General features: G+C 33.1%; 1 protein-coding gene across 2 annotated transcripts; it reads right to left on the bottom strand.

The window, feature by feature from the left end:
- Window positions 1–7,290: 7,290 nt before the first annotated feature.
- On the bottom strand, window positions 7,291–16,301 carry LOC142975019 (uncharacterized). 2 transcript variants are annotated; one of them, XM_076117643.1, is made up of 4 exons: window positions 16,176–16,297; window positions 10,359–10,461; window positions 9,543–9,701; window positions 7,291–8,035 (listed from the first exon to the last, which is right to left on the bottom strand). In XM_076117643.1, exons 1-4 carry the CDS (start codon window positions 16,275–16,277, stop codon window positions 7,848–7,850), a joined length of 552 nt encoding a protein of 183 aa, XP_075973758.1. In that variant the 5' UTR covers window positions 16,278–16,297; the 3' UTR covers window positions 7,291–7,847. The 2 variants fall into 2 exon arrangements, with proteins under 2 accessions (XP_075973758.1, XP_075973759.1); XM_076117644.1 differs by lacking the exons at window positions 7,291–8,035; window positions 9,543–9,701; window positions 10,359–10,461 and adding exons at window positions 12,653–12,788; window positions 14,019–14,210; window positions 14,526–14,607 and having other exon boundaries at window positions 16,176–16,301.
- Window positions 16,302–20,952: the final 4,651 nt, after the last annotated feature.

Consider the following 20,952-nt stretch of genomic DNA (forward strand, 5'->3'; position numbering starts at 1 on the left):
GATTAATCACATTACCTACAGATTTCTGTCACATCACAGACTCAAAAGTGGAGCTTATTCAGCGAGTTTTCCCAGATATAGCGCAAAAGTTCAATAACCATAATTGGCTGGGTGAACGAGCAATATTAGCAGCGAAAAATAATGATGTCGAGGATCTTAATGCAACCATTCAGAATTTTCTTCCAGGACAGTTGGATTCCTTCAAATCAGTCGACACCGCAATGAACGAGGATGACGTAATCAACTATCCCACTGAGTTCTTAAATTCACTAGAATTGCCTGGATTACCACCTCACAATTTGCAGTTAAAAGTAGGATCAGTTGTCATCATGCTGCGTAACAATAATCAACCTCGACTATGCAATAGAACAAGACTGGCTGTGAAAAGACTGATGAATAACGTCATTGAGGCGACAATCATAAAAGGAAAATACAAAGGAGAGGATGTCTTGATCCCGCGGATACCGATGATTCCAACGGACTTACCATTCGATTTTAAACGCTTACTTTTTCCAGTACGTCTGGCCTTTGCGATGACCATAAATAAATCGCAAGGACAGTCGTTAGAAGTTTGTGAAATATAGTTTATGAGAAAGCTTTAAATTAGTAAACAGACTGTATTTTTAACAGTGTGTGTCTGTTAATATCAAATTTAAACCTTATAAATAGTCAGTATTTCAGGAAAACTCTGTTTTCTAAGTAAACAACATGATGTATTGAAAATAATAATAAAACTGCATGCTTTATTCAATAAATACTTTTTTATTAAATACAGATTCGATTTGTTTGTTTTAAAATCATTTTATACAAAAGATTAGGTCTTTTATTTATCGATGAGGCAGTAGGTACGAAGTCTGTCGGGTCAGCTATAGAAGAAAGCGTGAGCGGAGCTGCGCGGGTCAGCTAGTATTATTATAAAGCATAGGAAGCTGACAAAATAAACACAGACATACTTTCCTTTTTTATGGCTTAAATAAAATTTAACCCATTAATGTCCCACTGCTGGGCAAGGGTCTCCTCCCGTAATGAGGGAGGGGTTAGGCCTTAAGTCCACCACGCTGGCCAAGTGCGGGTTGGGGACTTTGCATGCCCTCAATAAATTTATGAAACAAATTTTAGGCATGCAAGGTTTCCTCACGATGTTTTCCTTCACCGTTGGAGCATGTGATAATTATTTCTAATACACACATAACTTCGAAAAGTCATTGGTGTGTTGCAAGCACGGAGACGCTCAGTTCAAATACCACTATGCGGTCACCCATCTATAGAATGACCGCGCCAACGTTTGCTTACCCCACAGATCGTTTACCGGCCTGTGAACACAACTGGCTATGAATATCATCATACAATACAGCAACAAAGCCAAACTACGCAACATAAACTGCATAAAATATCGAATATCACTAGAATAGCCACCGCACAGGTGCGATAAGGTTATTTCAATTAAAAAATTGGTCACGGATCGTGAGCCAAGATTGCACGAGCTTGTTTCCACGTTTAACTAGTTTAATTAACTTTGAATTTTTATACCCCAATGAAATTTAATAGCTATGGTAATTACTTTCAGGGTGCAAGTTAACGCAAATTATAATACGCTTTAGTGTGCGTGTTAACACAAGCACACATGCTGACGTTTATAGTGCACTTGTAGATAGGCAATTAGGAGCTTGATCGTGAATTATCTCGGTGTATATAATATGTACCCGATATAGTAATCGGGTACATATTATATACACCGAGAATTTAAACAACAATTTTAAGTTTAGATCATGTTGTGAAAATATCAATAGCTTATATTTTCTGGTAATCTACCATACGCTCAGTAAATCAATTCATGAATCTGACTGCTTTTGTAGTACAAAGGCTGATACAACGACTTCATGAAACACGAAAATGAAAAAAGCTAAAAAAGGTATGATGATGATTTCACTGGACTATCTTAACTTAAGATTCAAAAATTCTAAGAATTTATTTATAACAATGTAATTACAATCTTGAATTCGCTCTAAATGATAGTCACATTGTTCGACTTTGCTTGATTGTGCATGAAAAGAGAGTGAAAAGGACGCATCTGTATCTATTTATTCTGTGGTATTAACACCGTCGTATGGTAGTGGATTATTCTTGTCATATTGGCTTTCGTAAAGTGCATAAATTGTGTTGATTTACGATACTCATGAATATTAATACGAATTTTATGCTGTTAAAAGTATCTTTTATGTGATAATTTATGGGTTGAAACGTTTATAGTTATTCATAGTTTAAAACAATGCAAGCCGATGATTGCTGGACAATATGACTAAAGGCTGTATTCATATGACATTGACTACCTACTTTTTAAGTTACAAGTTTGCTAAATTACCACGGCTTAAAGTTTAAAGCAAAATATTCTTTCTGTAAGTCTATGTTAGCTTTATTCAGTTTTTGAGGTTCGAACCCACAAACTCTTGGTTGAAACTTCTACAACTTTAATATTATTTAATTATTGCTAATACTCTAATAGAAAAATGTTACTTTGTATCAAAATTGGCTTGTAGCTATATTTAAGTGATTTCGATGTCGTTGGTACACTCTAGTCCATGCAAGAGTAGTAACTCAACAACATTTAGACTAGATAAAGAAGTGCCTCTATGAAGGTAAAGTTAAAGAATTGTTTAAAAGATGAACTCATTACAACATAATAAAAAAAAAATCAAGTCAAAAAAATCTATCTAATTCGATCTACCTACTTATTTAATTTGCCTCAAAAACTGCTAACTCATAGCTATCCCAACTAAATCATCTAAGCATAAAGTAGAGAACGTCTCGAAATACCTCCTTCCGCAAAATCAGGACCCATAAAAAGTCTTCAGAAACTAGCAAAAAAACATCAAAGAAATATAATAAACCCGAGCTCGCCTAAGGAAATCCGTTCCCCATAATAACTAGGGTACATTATAAGTTGAATCTTTTAAGGCTGTTGCACACTGTTGAAAATATACTAGAGTATACGTTTTAGTTTTTTGGATCGTATAAACTTATATAAAACTGAAAATTTAAGGGTTGCTTATGACCATCGGAGGAAAAGGATGTATGAGGCAAAAAACATGCAGAGATTATATGTACATTTACCGAAGACTGTATTAGGTCCTGTCTTTGTGAAAATTGCATTCAATGCAATGCGTTATTTTCTTACGACTCTTTATTTACGCTTAGCCGTGCTATATAGATGACATATTCTTCCTCTGAACGCTTACAGATAACGTCCTTATAACAAAATACTTTTTTCTTATGACTAAATAGTTTTAAAGGTCATATTCACGTATATTTTTAATCATGTTAAATAATATCAGGATTACTTTATTGCTAAGTTGAGTAGTAAACTTCATAAGCATCGCGTACTGTGGATAACAAACCCAAAATATATCTTGACCTATCTTTGATGTAGAAAGGAATGTAGATAAAAGGAATATTTGTGAAATATCGCTTTGAGTCGAGATTGGGCTTCAGATAAAGCCTTCATGTGTTGTCAAATCTGTTCGCTATAAAATTATCTTTAATGTTTGGGAACATTACTTTGAATGTTATCAGTATCCCTTGAGAGAGAGTTAAATATTATATGGTGGTGTAATCGTAAAGGATTATGTTTTACTGGTTATAATATAAACGGTAAAGAATGGGTTGATAAATTACTTAATATGTTTTTTTTGTGTATGGATGTGAAAGGCAAGGGAAGTTTGTAAGGATTGTACTAAGTTGCGTTCTTTGATCTCTGTCTTCTCCAATGAAAAAAAGCCGCGATATTATAATGTCTGTATGATATTTTGTTGGGGTACAGCTGTAGTGAGCATATATTTGTACATATTTATCAATGAATGCTTAAGAAAAACTTTTTTTCGAAATATTATAACTTCAAATATTCCAAATAAATCCTTACCCTTTCACTGTAGTCATAGCATATGTATCGCTAGAAAATATTATAGATAAAATAAAGTCACGCAATTCGACACAGTCAATTAACAGTCCAACTTTCTTCAATATAAAAAAATCTCTATCCGAATAAACACCACAAATAATAGGTATTGGCATTCAACAGCCCAATAGATTACAAACAAATAATATTTTCTCCTCTCTCCCCTCCTAACCTTTCTAAATCTTGTACAAAAAAACACTTGGAACAAATATATGAATGCCATAACTCATCACAGCTTGGCAGATTGCCAGCAAAGTGGGCAGAATGTAAATTCAATACAGTATCGAAGCTACTTGCCAGAATACTGGCATTATTTAAATCTATCCAGACATTTGCATCGGTTCAGATACTTCACTGATATTCAATATTTTCAAGATTATATTTTCAATTTTTAGGTTTTATTAGCTGACTCGAGCGACTACGCTCGGCTAGGAACTTTGGTCATGTATATTAGCACAATACACATAATATGACGCATTATGATAACATAACCATAGTCTAATATGTATAAACATATTAGACTATGGTTTTCGAATCCAAAGCGATCAAAGCATATGTACATTATTTAAATGTAAAATTTTGTATGTTTTGCAACATCTACACATCAAAACCGCCACACCAATATTGATAATATTTTGAGCATAAACTTAGTTAAAGACTAGAGATTAAAAAAATACTTTTTTTAATAAGTTCGGATGAGGCTAAAAGTCGCATTGGTTTGCCCATATAAAACTAAAATGCATTTTAGGAGCCCTTGACAGGTTGAAGTGAAGATAAAAGTTGGTATGCAATCATACAATGGTATACGAGCCGCGTTGATTAGCCCATAAAAAACTTATCACAAAAAAAAGGTATCAAACATGGATTTTATGTCTTTTAAAAAAACCCCAATGTTATTTCTCTACATCGACTAAAATCACATTCACAACTCATTTTAAAAGCGATATCATTATTGTAATAGTGCTATCATCTACAAAAGAACTAAAAAAGTGACCTCAATTTACAATTCGGCTGAAAAACTCTAGGATTCACCAATACCATCCAATTGTAATAAAAATCGTCGGGCATTTACAGAAATCGCATAAAATCATGTTTTACGACAACCCACAGGGAATATTCAGGAATTTAATCCGTGAATTTATACCAAGGACTCTGAAGTGGACAGTGGTTATATCACACAAGTATAACGTGTAGCCGTGGACATAAAATGTTGACACTGAGACTAAACGTTCACACGTAATTTTTATGAGTAGATCAAATTATTTAAGTCTGATGCCCGGTTTTCGAGTACATTTAACGGTAATTTATTCATTCAATAGCGTTTTTATATGAGTTTAAATGCTATTGAACAGATAAACTACCTGTACCTGTAATGTACCTTAAAAACCACGGGTAAGGTGGTTACTGGTTTGGATATTAGAGCTTAAAATGGATTAGTGAGTTCTAGGTAAATATTGGCATTTGATTTCAGCTGAAAAATTTAAATATTGTCTCGAAGGAACTTTTGTTATCTTACATTTTAAATCTTCATTTACGAATATTTTTAAAAAACCAGACATCTCGTTCTCCTAACTTTAAACGTGTATAGCATACGTTTAAACTAAGTTTACGCTCGTGACTGTACCTAAAAGGAATAATAGTGAAATTCGATATCTAGGTCTAGGACGAATCTTAAATCTATTACTAAGTTATTGCTAAAAAGGAGAGCTATATTTTTTATTGCTACTATTTTATACAAAAAATTCTAGATCAAGTACTTACAGAAAGATGAAATCCATAACTCAATTTAGATTTGTATAAGAGATATTGTGTTTTTGCAGACTCAATGAAATTTTGGTAAAATGTTATGAAACTCAGACTAGTATTTTACTTTTTAGTAAGTTATCGAGCTCCCAAGCAGCAATTACTTATCCTTACTATAGAATATTAAAACGAATTTTGCAATATTTCTGACATTAATGCCTCATAAACTAGTTAGCATTAAACTACAGAATTGGATTAATGAACAATCAGACATTCGTATATTATAAACTCTTTGGTTTTTTTTCGTTATATTTATTAATAAATAAATGTAACCCATTAATGTCCCACTGCTGGGCAAGGGTCTCCTCCCGTAATGAGGGAGGGGTTAGGCCTTGAGTCCACCACGCTGGCCAAGTGCGGGTTGGGGACTTTGCATGCCCTCAATAAATGTTTGAAACAAATTTTAGGCATGCAAGGTTTCCTCACGATATTTTCCTTCACCGTTGGAGCATGTGATAATTATTTCTAATACACACATAACTTCGAAAAGTCATTGGTGTGTTGCCTCGGGTTCGAACCTGCGACCACTTGGGTGGGAGGTGTCAACTTATACCACTCGGCTATCACCGCTTCTATTTATTAATTCGCTTATATTTATTATCGAACCAAAAACCTGCTCGTTAGGGCCTACAAAATAAGAGGTAAGGGTTCACGACTTATCGCTAAATGAAGGATAACCCATTTTATAAGTAAAATGTCAGCAAAGAAATTAAACAAACCGTCTACCTAACTTGTCGATAAACTAACCAAAACTAATTAAAAAAATAACTGGCACAAATGTTTACGAATTTAAAAACGTAAAACATTTCTGTGTACGCGATTACCACAATCGCTGCCTGCGTCGCTCAATCGATCGCTCCGAACACAAGTTAAACCAAAACACATCTCAGGTGAAACAGATGTCCAAAGTTTTATACCCTTGTCAACTCAAAATGTCATGTTTATTTTTATTTTCCCTTTGATGGTAGAAAAAATGTTTCGCGATTATTTGGACGGTTTCATCTGTACTTGGGAAATGTAATCGAGGGGTAATGTTTTTGTTTGTTGTTTTGTGTTTTGTTTCACGGGTAGTTTAATACTATTTTGTCTTTTCATGTGTGCAGTATGTATGTAGTATAAAATGCAAGTCTGTAAAATGATGGTTTAATCTATTATTAATTAGAAGATTTCTTTTTACTTTACCTTGATTTAATGTGGGTTGTGGTAAATACGTATTTTTTTCATGAAATGATAAGAGACATAATGTCACAATTACATATTGTAAAAGTAATGTCACATTATTCTACCTGATTTGTAAACTAATTACTTATTATTTAGACTACAGACATAAGACACAATAAACAGATAAGCTCATAATGATGAAGTATATATTCTGAACCAAAGAAGACGTTTCATCTTTAATAGAAAAAGGTCATAACACTCCAAAGTAACATTTCATACTGATAATTGAAAGTATAACACTGTATTAAAGAAAATGTTGCATTAATTGTAAAAGGTAATAAAACACATGAACGTAACACCACTTAAGCCTTTATTGCATTACGATTCGTTAAGCCAACTAACCTTTGCGTGTTACAAGAATCTAATAAGCTTTGGTAGAAACAAGGTAATATTAATGAGGTTTCTTTTTCTATTGTCATAATATGATTTATTTTGACGCTTGTATGCTTTAGCGAATACAGGGCCAGTTTCATGGCTACTAGATATGTGCCGGATAACTTATTGAATGGATAAAGTTGCAGTTAATAGGTAAAAAAACCTGTCACCTTATGTTTTTTCACATAGAGTGTACAAGAAAAATTACAAAATAAATCAAATGATTTTTTTTTTAAATATGTCTTTTTAACCTGTATTAAGCGACTAAATACTACATACTGTACCTCGATTCTCCACCACTATCGCCTAGCGACAACCGGCTAGCTATCGATATTTTGACATTTAGAATGTACTGCCAAAAAGTTTCTTCGACGCCCGTCAGAGGCGTTGATCAGATTTTCATACAAAATTTCTCGATGACAGGTCGGTTGTCGGTAGTTGATAGAAGAAGAGAATTGAGCTACTATATGTATTGTATTCAATTTATACATTTTTTCTAAAATATATTTAATTGATAGAAAAGCCTTATAACAAATTTATCGATATGGAACTCGTGAAGAGGGCTTCGTTTCTTTTTACTTCGTGCTGTGGATGTGCTCGGAGCATATTGTAGAAAACGCACGTTTCGCGTCTGATTCTTGTTTTTCTCCGTCTTCGAAGAACGTAGCTTTATGAGAGGTGTTACTGTAATATAAAGACGGTTTTAAATGTCACAGTTTAAAGTTTGTGAGAAAAATATTTTTTTCATTGTTACTTTTTGCTAAAGATTATTCAAGGATGCATAACTATATGTCTGACTAATTATAAAATACAAAATTGTTAGGGGGAAATAATGAGAAACATTAAATCACGGCGCCACCGGTGATGTCACTTTAAATTTTTCTACATTCTAATATATTACACAGAATCATTGAGTGTCTACGGTGGTTTCAACCAATAAAAAACCCTTTTCGGTATATTGTCAGATAAAAGTTTACTTCTATAACAAAATACTTTTACGTTATTGTTCTACCACAAAACAAGATTTCATGAAAGAACTCTTTATTAGAATGATATAATAACTTTGGACATTTAGCTTCCACGCTTAGCAAAAGAAAAAAAAACAGCCATAAAGTTAGCAGGTAAAACAAAGAACAAAGCATAACACAAAACCTTATTAATAGTAGTTTTAATCTTTAATAAAAAACTCAATCAGCCGCCAAAATCTCATAATCTATACTTTTTACTAAAGCAATTTATTCACATAATTAAGTTCTAACATGAACATACAATTTATTAGTTTCCATCATAATAATGTTATGAACATAATGGAAATTTGGAAGGCCTTGACACAGTTCCCTGTAAGACAGGGGAAACTTGAAAGTGCTGTGTCAGGGGACTGATGAACTTAACTTACCTTTTATAGAAAACATGGGTTCGCAACGATCAATTATTTTTTGGTTAGTCTGACATTTTCTAAGGCTCATTTCATATCAGGCGAAAGTCGAATTTCAGCGTCACGTCTAAGTTTTTATTTTAATACGTAATATTATTACAAACAAACTAGGGGCTAAACTACCCGACCGAGAATCAGTTGCCAACTTTACTAACCGCTTATGGGCATCGGTTGTGTATGCAACTTTGGTTTGATTGCCGGGTTTGGTTTCTTCTTCTAACCCATGGTTGTCTCAATGCTAAGCAAGGACTTTGAGTCCACCACGCTGGCCAAGTGCGTGTTGATTTGGTTTAAGAAAATCTTATTTGGACAAATGTTTTGCACGCCTATTTGATTCATAGCCGTGACGCGACGCTCCGACTTGGTCTATATATGAATTGAGCTTTACCATAAGCGCTTTAAACTTGTACTTACCAGTTGGCTTCTACTGAAGTGAGGAACCTTTACCGCGGTCAGTCCACTGATGGGTGGTAATCAATAGTAATTGTGTCTAGGTAATTGGTATTTGTATCCTGGTACCATCGGAAATAGCATATGTATAAATACAGAACTTACAAAAAAAAAAGAGAAAATTAGTTGACCTAAGATCATTAAAATATTAAAGTTATAGGATGAGATAATATTTCAAAACAGTATCAAAAAATATAACCGTTAACTATAAAAACAACTACATTACTAAAAGAATCATGCAAATCTGTCAAGCTGTTTAAAAGAAAACCACACACCCCAAAATTTTATAAAACATATCAACTTTACCTGGTTTCCGTAATATTTTTTCAGCTGTCTTTTCAGTAAGAAGTGGTCCCATTCTCCAAATATCTTGATAAAGCGGTCGTGGTGAAACTAGCACTGGTATCGTTATGATCATCGGTCTCAATTTTTGGTACGGCGTCGTCAATTTTACTGATAGCCATTCTAAAAACATACATTGAACTGTAGAATTTGTAAAAAGTATTTCGGATTCTTCTTATTGTTATAAATTATTTTTAATGACTTATTTAACTAAAAAATTGAGAAATGCACAACATTTTTCTAATTCATTGCCTATTCAAAATGATTTAAATTATTTATAAAAATGAAAAGTATTCAGGAGATAATGAAAATAAATGATGGATATTGCATCGGTCCATTTTCTTATAAATAAAAAACATAATAATATAATGTGCCACTAATATGCTACAAGAGACATAATAATATACGAAAATTTATAAAGCGTATTTTTTCATATGAGCTGCTTAGTGACGATAGACTTTAAAATATTTTTGAGTCAAGTTGACAGCGTTTAACTTGGTACATGCCCAAAACATTGTACAAAAGCAAGAAACTGGATTAAAACAAAGTATTAGATCGCACAACAGTACAATCTTGCCGCGTCGTCCTTGAGCAGCTAATATGAAACACAATGTACCTTTAACCTTCTATCAGATTTGCACCAAAGCAATACTAATTTCACTTTTGAGTAACAGAATGTGCTTAAAGAAGAAATTGAAGGATTGCATGCATATTAGTAGCACATTTGATAAAGTAAAAGTACAGTACAAACCCTAGCAGAAGAGTTACCAGGAGACTTACTAAATGGGTACTTTTTTAATTTCTTCGTCTGCCGGTTCCCTACAATGTTCAATCCTAGTAGTATTGCCGACTTGATATTTAGCCATGATTGCTCAAAGGCATCCTAAAAATCATACAGTATGTTTTAAATACATAGGGTAAGTAATATTTCCCTATATAAATAGTTTTGTATACGAGTGACATTAAAAAAACACCTTAACTATCTCCCCTAAATATTTTTCAATATCCCATACTACTTATACAAAATAGAAGATGGCAAACGGTACTTATACTCAAAACATTGATACTCATTTCAGAATGGGCACATATGAAAATAAGCCATACCAGACGTGTTATAAAGCAAACGAAGGACGTAATAGGAAGAAGAAATCTAAAGTCTACAATGGAGTCTACAAAATATGTCCAAAAAACGGAGGTTACAACACATAGAAGGAAACGTCACACAAAAAATACTTTCACTAGGTACTACAGATATTTTATAAAATAAATGTTCCAGCTTACCTGGATAATCCAAGTCCAAATCACTCCGAGCACAAGTTAAATAAATATTACAGCAAAATATCAAATACAAACTATCAGTTGAAAAATTCATTGCTCATGACACAACCAATCTGTTTAGAAGACTCTCTTCAATGGAGATACTTATACCCGAGAAAGTGTTCACAAAGGAAATTAACTATAAACAAAATTAATTTGTAATACAACGTGAGCGATTTAAAAACATGCAGAGATCTCCACGGTAATGATAATATAATAACCTTCATTGTAACAAAAGAGGCCCAGAGGATGATCGTCAGAGTTATCGAAAATATAATGTAAACTCAATCAGCGCCCCTAGTGGGTGTTGAAAGAACTAATTTTCGCTAAGTCATTTTATATGTCAAATTGTCGATAGGAACGCGATAGAGTAGTACCAACTTTAGCTTCACTATTGATGGACCAAATAAACAAAAGTCTTTTACTTTTATAAAACGGTTAGGACTTACGTCTTTTCACTTTTAAGCATAATGTCGGAGTATTTTAGATATTAAATGAGATGTCTAGTAAAAAAAGAGCAGTGGCCAAAACTTTACACACTTAGGAAGTTTTGATGAAGTATCAGTTGTCCTCATTAAAACTCATCAAAGCTTTTAAAGAAGCCTAGAACATCCCAAAAAAGGCAAGTCTTTGGTTGCTGCTTTGAAATATAGAAGACTTGAAACAAAGCGTTGAGGAGATTTAACCTAATGCCAGCTATCAAAGCACATTTTTAAATATGTCTTAATTCAGTATTGAACTAAGTACCAGTCTAATCAAAACTTTCAAAAACGTTTTTTTTAGTATATAAATGCTGTCATAATGACGTCACAAGTACAGCGTTTTCTTCAGTGATAATTTGTTAGAATAATTTGGAGTTTGTTTGGAGTTTGAGTTTGAACATTACAAAAAAAAAATTACGTAGCTGAAGCATTTATGATGAGTAATTTATCTACAAAAGTATTTAATTGTTAATAAATTCAGTAAATACCCTATGACCATTTTGAAAACATTGTCAGATTTTTGTTAGTTTGATGATTATTGCCGAAAACCAAATAAAAACATACACTTTACACTTGAATAAAAATTGATATTTTCTTTTTTAGTAACTGAATTTTAGTTCCACAAAATTGTCTTAAGGTAAGCACGTAAATACGTCCACCACATCGAAGTAAGTTCCGTGTTCAAACCTCACGTAGTGCTACTAAACCCACTACAGCAGACCACAGAACTAGCATTAACTAAGTTCGTGAGGAGTACCCTGTATATAGTATGGAAACTTGTAATTATATGTAGTTCTATATTTAGTTTCTTGGTTCCAGAAACTTTGAACAAAAGGCCCTTTAACTATTCTACGATTCAAAGAACAATTCTACAAAATTAATAGTTGACAAATAAATACAAACCTAAAATCATCCTTTTTATTCGTCCTTATAGGGGTAGGCAAAGACCAAATTTCCCATGCCTCCGTACAAACTTTTAACGACATTTTAGTTCGCCCCAAAAGATGAATTTGTGAGTGTGTTTTGTTTTTTTTGTCTCTCTATCCCGTTATCAGCTCAGCCGATTTGTTTGGAATTTGACAGGAGGACAAACTAAATCCTAGAAAAGGACATGAGCAACTTAACAATAATGTGAAATCTTAAATTTTTTAAGCCGGCGTAAATCTGTAACTTTGGAGTAAAAAATAAATGAAAGTTAATATAAAAATACAACAAACTTAACTTGAAATTCAAACCATTTTATTAAATAAAAATAACAATGTAAAATCGTATCCAGTATTATAAGCGTCAATTCCTGTATGTGTCATAGTCTGTCATATTTATACAAACAGCAATGGTCCGAAGAACTTGCTGTCGGCTAGATGAGTGCGTAAGGTCGTTGAACCTTCTAACTGAGGTGCTTCTGTTGACACTGGAAAGAAAAATATATTTTGATCTCCGTCGTTTACTGTAGAAGTACATTCCTGTAGTGAAATGGGAGAAAAAACCAGTAGCGCGATTTTATACAGATAGTAATATTGAATATCGTAAGTTAGACATTTAAAATGTTCTTATAAGTTAGTGCCTCCAGGCACCCACTAGAAGCGTTATACATACATATTTTTACATAAAGTTTTTCGATAGCTAGATGGTGGTCAGTCAATAGATGCAGAAAATCGCGCTAATGATTTGGTGCTGGATAAAAAATATTAAATGTCTTAATAATCTCTTATCACTTCTTAAATCTGCCGTAATTTCTTTCTCATCAATGTAGCTAATTTTAAATCATACTAATTTCCGGAAAAAAATTCACGTGAATAATATTTATTGCATTTTGTTTCAAAACGAAACACAAGCTACAAGAAGCCATATAAATAGAACGTTGCCAAACTTAGTTGGAGGTACTTTGTCATCTTGTTGCGTAACTTACGACCTCTTGCTCCCTCGGGTATCATATATTTTTCCGGGATGAAAGGTCGACTAAGTCCTCAGTGGTATCTTGGAAACAAATCCGGCTAATGATCGAACTTCAAACGTTTCATTTATTTGTGGATTTTCTGAAGCTGATTTCATGTCAAAGGTACCAATAATATCGTAAAAATAGTGTGTTTAAAAGACCTGCTTATAAGATGTGACTAAGACGTAAGCTTGGAGAGAAAATAAACAAAATTTAATGAAGAGGAAATGATGCTGTAAAATTAATAACACAAGATTGTTTGCTATTGATCATCCTGTGCCTGAATGAAATGCGTTTATGTGATGACAGGGACGTTGCAATGACAATGATTGGATGTCGTTAAATTTTCGATTGCTCGTCAATATCCAAATTACTTTAAGAATCGCTGTTGGTAAAATATCGAGTACGTTTAAGTCCACAACCCGCACTGGGTTAGCATGATAGACTCAACCCTGACTTTTGCCGCGTGTAGTGGGTTCGAATCGAATGTATCTATATAAGTATGTATTTAGAAGTATATAAGTAAGTTTATCAGTTATTTGGTTATAGTACAAGCTCTCCTTAGTTTGGAATCAAATGACCGTGTGTGAGTTGTCTAATAATATTTATTTATTTATTTTCCGTCATTCTGGGAGGGTACCCTTACATAGCAGTAACGTTTTAGATTTATATGCCTACAGAATTGAATTAACAAGAATTTCTTACGTCTGTTAACAGCGAACTGTGGCTTCTGCATATGTCTCCAGCTGTCAATATTGCTGAACCTCGGCGCTAGTAACAGTGGCAGCTCCAGCTTCTTGCCAGCTGGCAGTGGCGTCTCCGCACGCAACACTTCCTCTGTCGTGGTCGTGGATGTTATCATTGTTTCTGCTGATGTTGCTCTCGTTGATTTACGTTCTGAGGAAAAAATAATTGATAAGTGATTTGATTTTGATGAGAATAAAACCTACTTTAACCATAATGATTTGTCTTTTTGTTTAAAACTTAACACCATGTTCATTATACAGTTCTCTATTTATGTTTCAACTTCAAATTTCTAACTTTCTTTTCACGCTTTCTTTACGCGGCTATCCGACTCAACTAACTATAAACTTTTTTGTATCTTCTTTTGATTTACATGTTTTAGATATTTAACAATGTTCATGTTATTAATATTGTCCTGTATTGCAACCCATTCTCCGTAAGTTAGGTTTAAAACTATAAGGTACTTACTTCCTCTCCGGCCAAGTCTTTTGAGTCTAACTGGTTGTTTGATTGCATCCGTCACTGAGAGCCAAGCGGTACTGAAAGCATGCTGAAAATAACATAGTCTTGTATTTATTTAAAAATAGTTTATATTATATTTAGAACGATAAATTTACGTGCTACGCTACGTTATATAATAAAGTTGAAGAGCTGGTTGGTTTGATCACGTTAATAACATAAAACACTAATGTAATAAAAGTCTAATTGGAAAATTATATCAGTTAGTCGAATGAGAAATTTGCAAACGATTTCAATTAACCTATAAACTTATGAAAGATTCTATATAGAACTGATTAAATTACTCCTGGCCTTCATTTTTGTAAGATTAACTAAATACATACTTCCTTTTTACCTACCTGTTTCTCTAAAATATATTTTTTAAGTAAGTCATTTTTGCATAAGTTATTGGCTTATTATTTTACATTATTTCGGCCAACGGATAATCAGTCAAAACAAAACCATGTCATTCTATTGTGTATAACATTAAAAATAAACAATGTATGTGTCAATCAACAATGTTGTAATACAAAGGTTTTGTTAACAAGTGTTATCGTATTATGAAACCCAGTGATACAATGAAATTAGGCCTATTTTGTAACTTGTAGTCTAGTATACATTGCTGTGTGTATTAAAAAACTTACAATACAGACTAAAATCGCATAAACTATGTCCCACAAACCCACTTATGTAGTTCTACGAGAGAACATCCGTTTATATTAAGTGCCGTGAATTCAAATAATTATTTTGGTTTTAACACAAAATAAACATAGTAAGGTTATAATCAAGCCAGTTAATCTATACTATCTATACTAATATTATAAAGCTGAAGAGTTTGTTTGTTTGTTTGTTTGTTTGAACGCGCTAATCTCAGGATCTACTGATCCGATTTGAAAAATTCTTTCAGTGTTAGATAGCCCATTTATCGAGGAAGGTTATAGGCTATATAACATTACGCTACGGCCATTAGGAGTGGAGTAGCAACGAAAAATGTTACAAAAGCGTGGAAAATTATGTGACGCAAGCGAAGTTGCGCGGGTCAGCTAGTAATAAATAAAAGAGAAGAAAATTATTAGTACTAAATACTAGTTAAATTCTGAAAATTTTATATAACTTCTCCATACAAAGTATTAACTAACTAGATCTTACTGTAATGAAAATACTGCTGACTAATGTTAGAAGATATTGAAGCATATTGCAAGTTTCATTTAGACTTACCCAGTATAACGCTCGGTTTTATTTCCTGGCCATAACAAAAGACAACTCAGAAAATTACTATTTAAATACAAAATTTAAAACCAACTATGTACAATTATTTATGAAATATTTAGAATACAAAACAAAAGTAGAACACCGTTTGCCATCTTTTAAAGACGATGCATGCATTTCAATTACATTTCCGCGGATATTTTTTTTTTAAATTTAGAAATTTAGACATCATATTTTTTTACGCAATAATAATAATACACAATCAAAGCATATAAAAACGTAACTGTAGTAAAAACTAAATAATCGACTACCAACGATGCGAAAATTCCCACGACATTTTAATTAACAACAGCTGAGTATAAAAAATTCAAACTCACACGAAACTCCCCCAAAATCTCGAAAACAACTCACCCCAACTTCTGAAGGGAGATTGGTTAAAAATGCAGCCAAATTTCCTTGGGTTTTATGCACAGAACACAGTACTATGAGACACAGTACGATCGCAGGCCTCATTTCACGTCCTCTCAAATGAACGTCGCGAAACAAACGGCTGAGAACAATGATATTTGATTGTGAATACTTAAATAAATATAAGGAAGTAGTTCTTCTAGATTGCTCTATTAACCGCGAGAATGTTCTACAATTATTACACTAATGACTTTTCGAAGTTATGTGTAGTATTAGCTTCTGTCGCCTAGTTTGACCGCGTAAAATGATGTTTTGCCATAAAAAGTGTGCTAAGGTAAAAAGATTCAAATTTCATAGAATCCTCAGTAAATCAATTTTCTAAGTATTGTTTTTGAAAATATACTTTTGCAACTTTGAAACGGACAAATCGTTTTATGCCGTATCCTTTTCGAAATTACATAAGAATTTAATAAAATTGTGAACTTCTACGAAAAACACAGACTAGGCGAGTATTTCTCGAATTTGCTACGGTAATAATCCATTTTCCTACACTATTTTCCTTCTCCGAACAGATACGTCCAATCCTGCCATACACTTTGATGTCTCTCCATATTGCCCATACAAGTTATAAGGAAATGTAAGATATACCGCTGATTTCTGAGAGATCCTGAGTCGTTCTCGGGGGATTCATTGAGTTGTTTGATGATACTAATAGTTTCCTTGATGGACGGATGTCGGCGGTTTAAAAATAGATCGCTTTTGCTTTTTGTGTTGGACTCAATTTTTAAGATAAGAGCTGTGTGGTAAAGGAAAATAAGAACTAAATACTTTGTCTTTTAGATGTTCCTATACTTATGTTGATTCTAAAAATAGACTACGTTCATAGTTTGTACGTTTGTAAAAGTCTGCGACTCAAGAGTAATTTTTAAAGTGAGATTCGTCACTTTTGAGGAAAAATAATATAGTAAACATGGCTATTAAAATACGAAGAGATAGTAATTTGTTGATGTATCTCCTGCTTGGTGGAATAGAAGAACTCGCTCTATGTAATGAACTAAACTGTGGCCACTGTTGTTTCTCGTTACGTAGTATTTTATCGTATAAGTACATTATTTACCGATGCAGATAATTGTAACATAAATATTTGTATCTGGTCGTAATAAACCATTCACATAATCGTAAATACAACTAATTTTTTCAATGCCAAATTATATGCCAAGAGATACTTATAAATTTTTAAAATATTTCCATTTTTCACGTATATTATCGTCATAGAAACTAAAGCACTATGTGTATGTATTTTATAACGACGAGACAATAAACGTCTAACAATACTTAGTTATGAGAGATTGCATTATATTGTTGAGAACTTAATGTAAACATGTATACCGAAGACTATTCTTGTACGCAGAAACATTCGAAAGTACATGTTTCGTTATTTACAGTTTTAGTCCCATGAAGGTAACAGTAGGTGAGCCAAACTCCGGACTACTATTGACAGTTAATAATCTACTAAGAATTAGAAAAGACCAATAATACTTTGCCCGACTGGAAATTGAACCCGAGGCCGCATGATCAAATTTCAATTGCAAATTCAAAAATGTCTTTATTTCGTAAACTCCGTATTTGAAATAGTCAGCGGTCGTATACACTATTGCCTAGTTACAAGGCAAATTTGCAAGTATTATGCTTAAAAAAGTAAAGAAGTATAAATTCGTAATGAATTTATTTTAGACTTTTAGAAAGAGCTCAATTTTTTTCTCATATTTGAATTGAAACTTGTTGAACTCGTTACTTCCAATTTTCCAAAGCATTACAGTATTCCTTGTATTATCATCTGAATAACACGCGCTATTATCTATTGTAATAACGTTTAACAATAACAGTTACATCCCTGTTATGACATTGTAACACTACGCACTTTGATTAGGTCAACATCAAACGTTCATTGTTACAAGATGTTTTATATTACAGTACACTACTGACCTAGAAATTAAACAAAGAACTACAGATGTAGTTTTTCTTAACCCAATTCTTAAGACATATTCAGTAACGCGATTTTCTGTAGTACTATCGAGTATCGAGAGTATGACATTTAAAATTGACTGAAAAATAATTAATACGTCGCCCGCTAGATTCACTGATCAAATTTTCAATCAAAATTTCTAAAAGTGATAGATAATCGCGCTTCTAGAAATCGCATTAAAATCCGATCACGTCGGATTTGAGCTTATGTCAAATCGACCTCGTAAGTTCCAAACTACCGCATAAACCAACGTATGTTAATGTTAATGACAAACTAATTACATTATTTCAAACTAGCTGACTCGCGCAACTCCACTTGCGTCATATAGAGAGAATGGGTCATAATTTCCCCGTTTTGTAACATTTAATACTGTTACTCTTCTCCTATTGGTCGTAGCGTGATGATATATAGCCTATTGCCTTCCTCGTTAAATGGGCTATCTAAAACTGAAATATTTTTTCAAATCGGACCCTGAGATTAGCGCGTTCAAACAAACAAACTCTTCAGCTTTATAATATTAGTATAGATATTTTTTGAAATTTAAAAGTAGAACTTTAACGTTAGCTGAGTTCTTATTCAACTGTCAGAACTGAGCCAGGTGTCCTCTATACCTAAACAATAAGTCGGTTCTGATAGTTAAACAGTCATGAGAGTTGGACTGTCTGACTGTCCGACTGAGTCTTGAAGGAACGAATCATGGTAGAAATCAAACAGTTATCAATAAACAATCATTAATACCTATCACACTTAATCAAATTCAAAATACTTGAATAGAAACGTGTCTCAAGAGGCCACAGAGAAGTTATTGCAATGTGTACAGTACATCGACGTGTGGAGTGACGCGACGGTTTCTCAGTTGGTAAGTCGGAGTGTCGCCTACACTACTTCAGTGAGAGTTGCGCTGACTCATGGTTGGAGGCACACTGAGGGATAGAAATATTTGTAAGCTTTATATCAAAATAGCGGCAATTATCTTGAAAAAATTCGTAGAAACACTATTATTTATCTATTTAAACAGTTATTTTTATATGAGTTTAAACGCTATTGAATAGATAAACTACTGCCTAAAGTTCCTCAGAACCAGGGGTTAGTTTGTAATTAACCGATTCGTTGCGACTTGCGTTTTCGTAAACTTCTAGCTGTGGCGGCAAACAAATATTTCGTGATACGCCTGTCGGGCCAACCGCCAAAGAAGTTGATGACTCAATTTGAGCGAGTTATATGATATTTAAAAAAGACACGCCTCTCGTGTCATACGCCATATATAAAAGAATTGAATGGCACGCCTGTCGTGCCATCCGCAACGAATCGGTTAATTGTTGTATTTCGGATGAAAATAAATTAGTATTAAATATAACAACTATACTTGGATACACAATTATTATGGGCAAGTATGGGCTCCATTAATAGCATGTCAAGTTGTTGGACTATTGCCTAGAATGATAAAATGATCGTGTGTGAGTAGTAAATAGATAACGAAGGTTAGTTGTAAAAATTGTTTAACGTTTAACCGGAAACATGACATTGACAATGACTTCAACAATTGCAATGAATCTTTAAACTATAATGAACATAAACAATCTTTGTTAATTTTCAAACAACTTTTAACTACGAAAACGTTACGTTACGAACATTTTTGAAACCAACACAGAAATAATAAACATATTCACAACATTTCTTCTCTCACTGCACCTCCATCTCAAAGTAAAGTTGCCCTTAACTACTCGGGAGGTGACTCTCAGTTTTGTGCGGCCGCAGTGAAAAGGCGATATTTCCCCTAACACCGACGAATGAAAAACTCAGTTATTATGACCCACTCGACAAATGGGACTGCAACAAAATGTACTACAAGTTTTCGTTTCGTGTACTTTTTTCTTTGGAATTGAAATTTGTGTTTTTGTAGAAAGTTTTACGACAATTTTGAGGTTATAAATGTGAACGTTTTTTCCTTTTTTTGTTTCAAAATGGATTGTAATACCTATGAGTATTTTCTCTGAAATCTGGTTATAAAAAAGGTTGACAGACGTACATATTAGTTGTTAATTTATTTGCTGAAAACCATTTGCATTAAAATAAACTCGAAAACATACCAGTGCAAATATTTGCCAGTTTTTACAAAAATCCAAGGTTCACTACCATTTTCGCGCACTTTCACGACAAACACTCTTCAATAACTCGACAAAATAAAACTAAAACTATTAAACGATAAATACTTAACTATACAGCACGACTTTTATCTATTAACTTCTAAAACAAACTAATTCATAATATATACAAACTAAAGCAGCCCCTAAAACCGTACTTCCAAAACCAGTACTTTGTATGAAACTTTCCATTCATAAATCGGTACGATAACAATTCTATTCAAACTCCTTTCAGCTGCTAAGACAATACAAGCATTTGTACTGAAACTATGTTATTCAGTTCTAAAAGTAGATTTCAAACTACAAGTAAGGCTCATAAATAAAGTGAATATGTTTGGATAAGGCACATAGTTTGTGGCAAATAGTTAGCTTGGTTATGCAAGCTAGATGGTTTTACTCTAGACAACTAGCGTGTTAGCATTTTCATAACTGAACTTAATGTTAACTTATTGACATTTAAGAATACTTCATAGGTTAAGTAAAGCCCATAACCCATTGAGCTTATATTTTTTCTGTCGCATAACAGACAAACATGGGAATAGGAAGTAGGCAAAGCATTCATTTACAATTATTTGCAAGCAAAAGACTGTCAAATATCTATTTTTTAATT

This window comes from Anticarsia gemmatalis, chromosome 8 (assembly GCF_050436995.1).
Source record: "Anticarsia gemmatalis isolate Benzon Research Colony breed Stoneville strain chromosome 8, ilAntGemm2 primary, whole genome shotgun sequence".
Classification (NCBI taxonomy): Eukaryota; Metazoa; Arthropoda; class Insecta; order Lepidoptera; family Erebidae; genus Anticarsia; species Anticarsia gemmatalis.